The 968-nt window shown below is 56.4% G+C and overlaps 1 protein-coding gene across 1 annotated transcript in view; it reads left to right on the top strand.

Annotated features, from left to right (window-relative positions):
- The window catches only part of LOC103769536 (NACHT, LRR and PYD domains-containing protein 3-like), a 3,256-nt gene extending 2,969 nt beyond the window's left edge, over window positions 1-287 (top strand). Inside the window, exon 3 of the mRNA XM_008936746.1 lies at window positions 110-287. Coding sequence (XP_008934994.1) covers window positions 110-287 — 178 coding nt within the window. The remainder of the gene's footprint in view (window positions 1-109) is intronic.
- Window positions 288-968: the final 681 nt, after the last annotated feature.

The following is a 968-nucleotide window of genomic DNA, read 5'->3' on the forward strand; positions in this document are numbered from 1 at the left end:
GGTCTGTGGATATCCTCAGTGGTGGCGGTCCCAGCCGGGGGCTGGTCAGTGTGCCCCCGTGGCAGCCGTGGGCAGCTGTGCCGAGCCCTGTGGCTCCTCTCTCCTGCAGGTTCGAGTGGTGCCAGCTCACCGGCGCCTGCTGCGGGGCTCTGGCCTCTGTTCTCAGCCTGAAACCCACCGTGACGGAGCTGGACCTGGCTGGGAACGAGGAGCTGGGGGACGGTGGCGTGAAGCTGCTGTGCGAGGGGCTGAGGCGCGGCGCCTGCCAGCTGCAGAGCGTGCGGTGAGGGGCGCCCCCGGGGGGCTCGGGACCCTCTGTCTCTTCTCCTTGCAAGCCTGGAAGAGGGAGGAAAAAAGAGAAATAGATGAGAAAGGCCTGTTTACTGATGCTGCCGCAGCCAGACACAGCTGGAGGCATTGCAGAGCTGCTGATCACAGAGGCCTGACCTTATTATTGCCTTTTCCATCAATTTAATTGAATTCCACATTTTTAAACAAATGCCCTATGCTAGGACAGCGCAGGAAAGTAAGAGAGAGATCTCCTGTTCAGAGTTCCTTCTCTAAACAGAAGTTACAGGAGAGGTGTGTGCTGCCATCCCTGCTGTGTGGGGGTGGCTCTGTGCACCACAGGTGCCTCCTCCCGGGATCTTGCCTGGCTGCTGTGGGTGTTTTCGGGTCCCTGCGTGCCCAGGCAGGGCTGGCCACACACCACAGTAACATGTGGCTGCAGAAGCAGATCCACCCCACAGACTGTTTCTGGGAAGGGGATGAACCATGAACCATCATCCCTTAGTGGTGTCTGCATTTTCCTCTCCAGTTTTTCTTTGAATGTTTCCGTTTTCCCCATTTTCCCCTGGTATAGATTCAGCCTGGATGAGATTTGAAAGAAGGAATCTGTCTGAAACTTCCAAAGTGAGACTGATTAATCTCACCCATTCAAGCGACATTAATTGTTTGCCCCCAGACCT

The sequence above is a fragment of the Merops nubicus genome, unplaced genomic scaffold (genome assembly GCF_000691845.1).
Source record: "Merops nubicus isolate BGI_N331 unplaced genomic scaffold, ASM69184v1 scaffold37003, whole genome shotgun sequence".
Classification (NCBI taxonomy): Eukaryota; Metazoa; Chordata; class Aves; order Coraciiformes; family Meropidae; genus Merops; species Merops nubicus.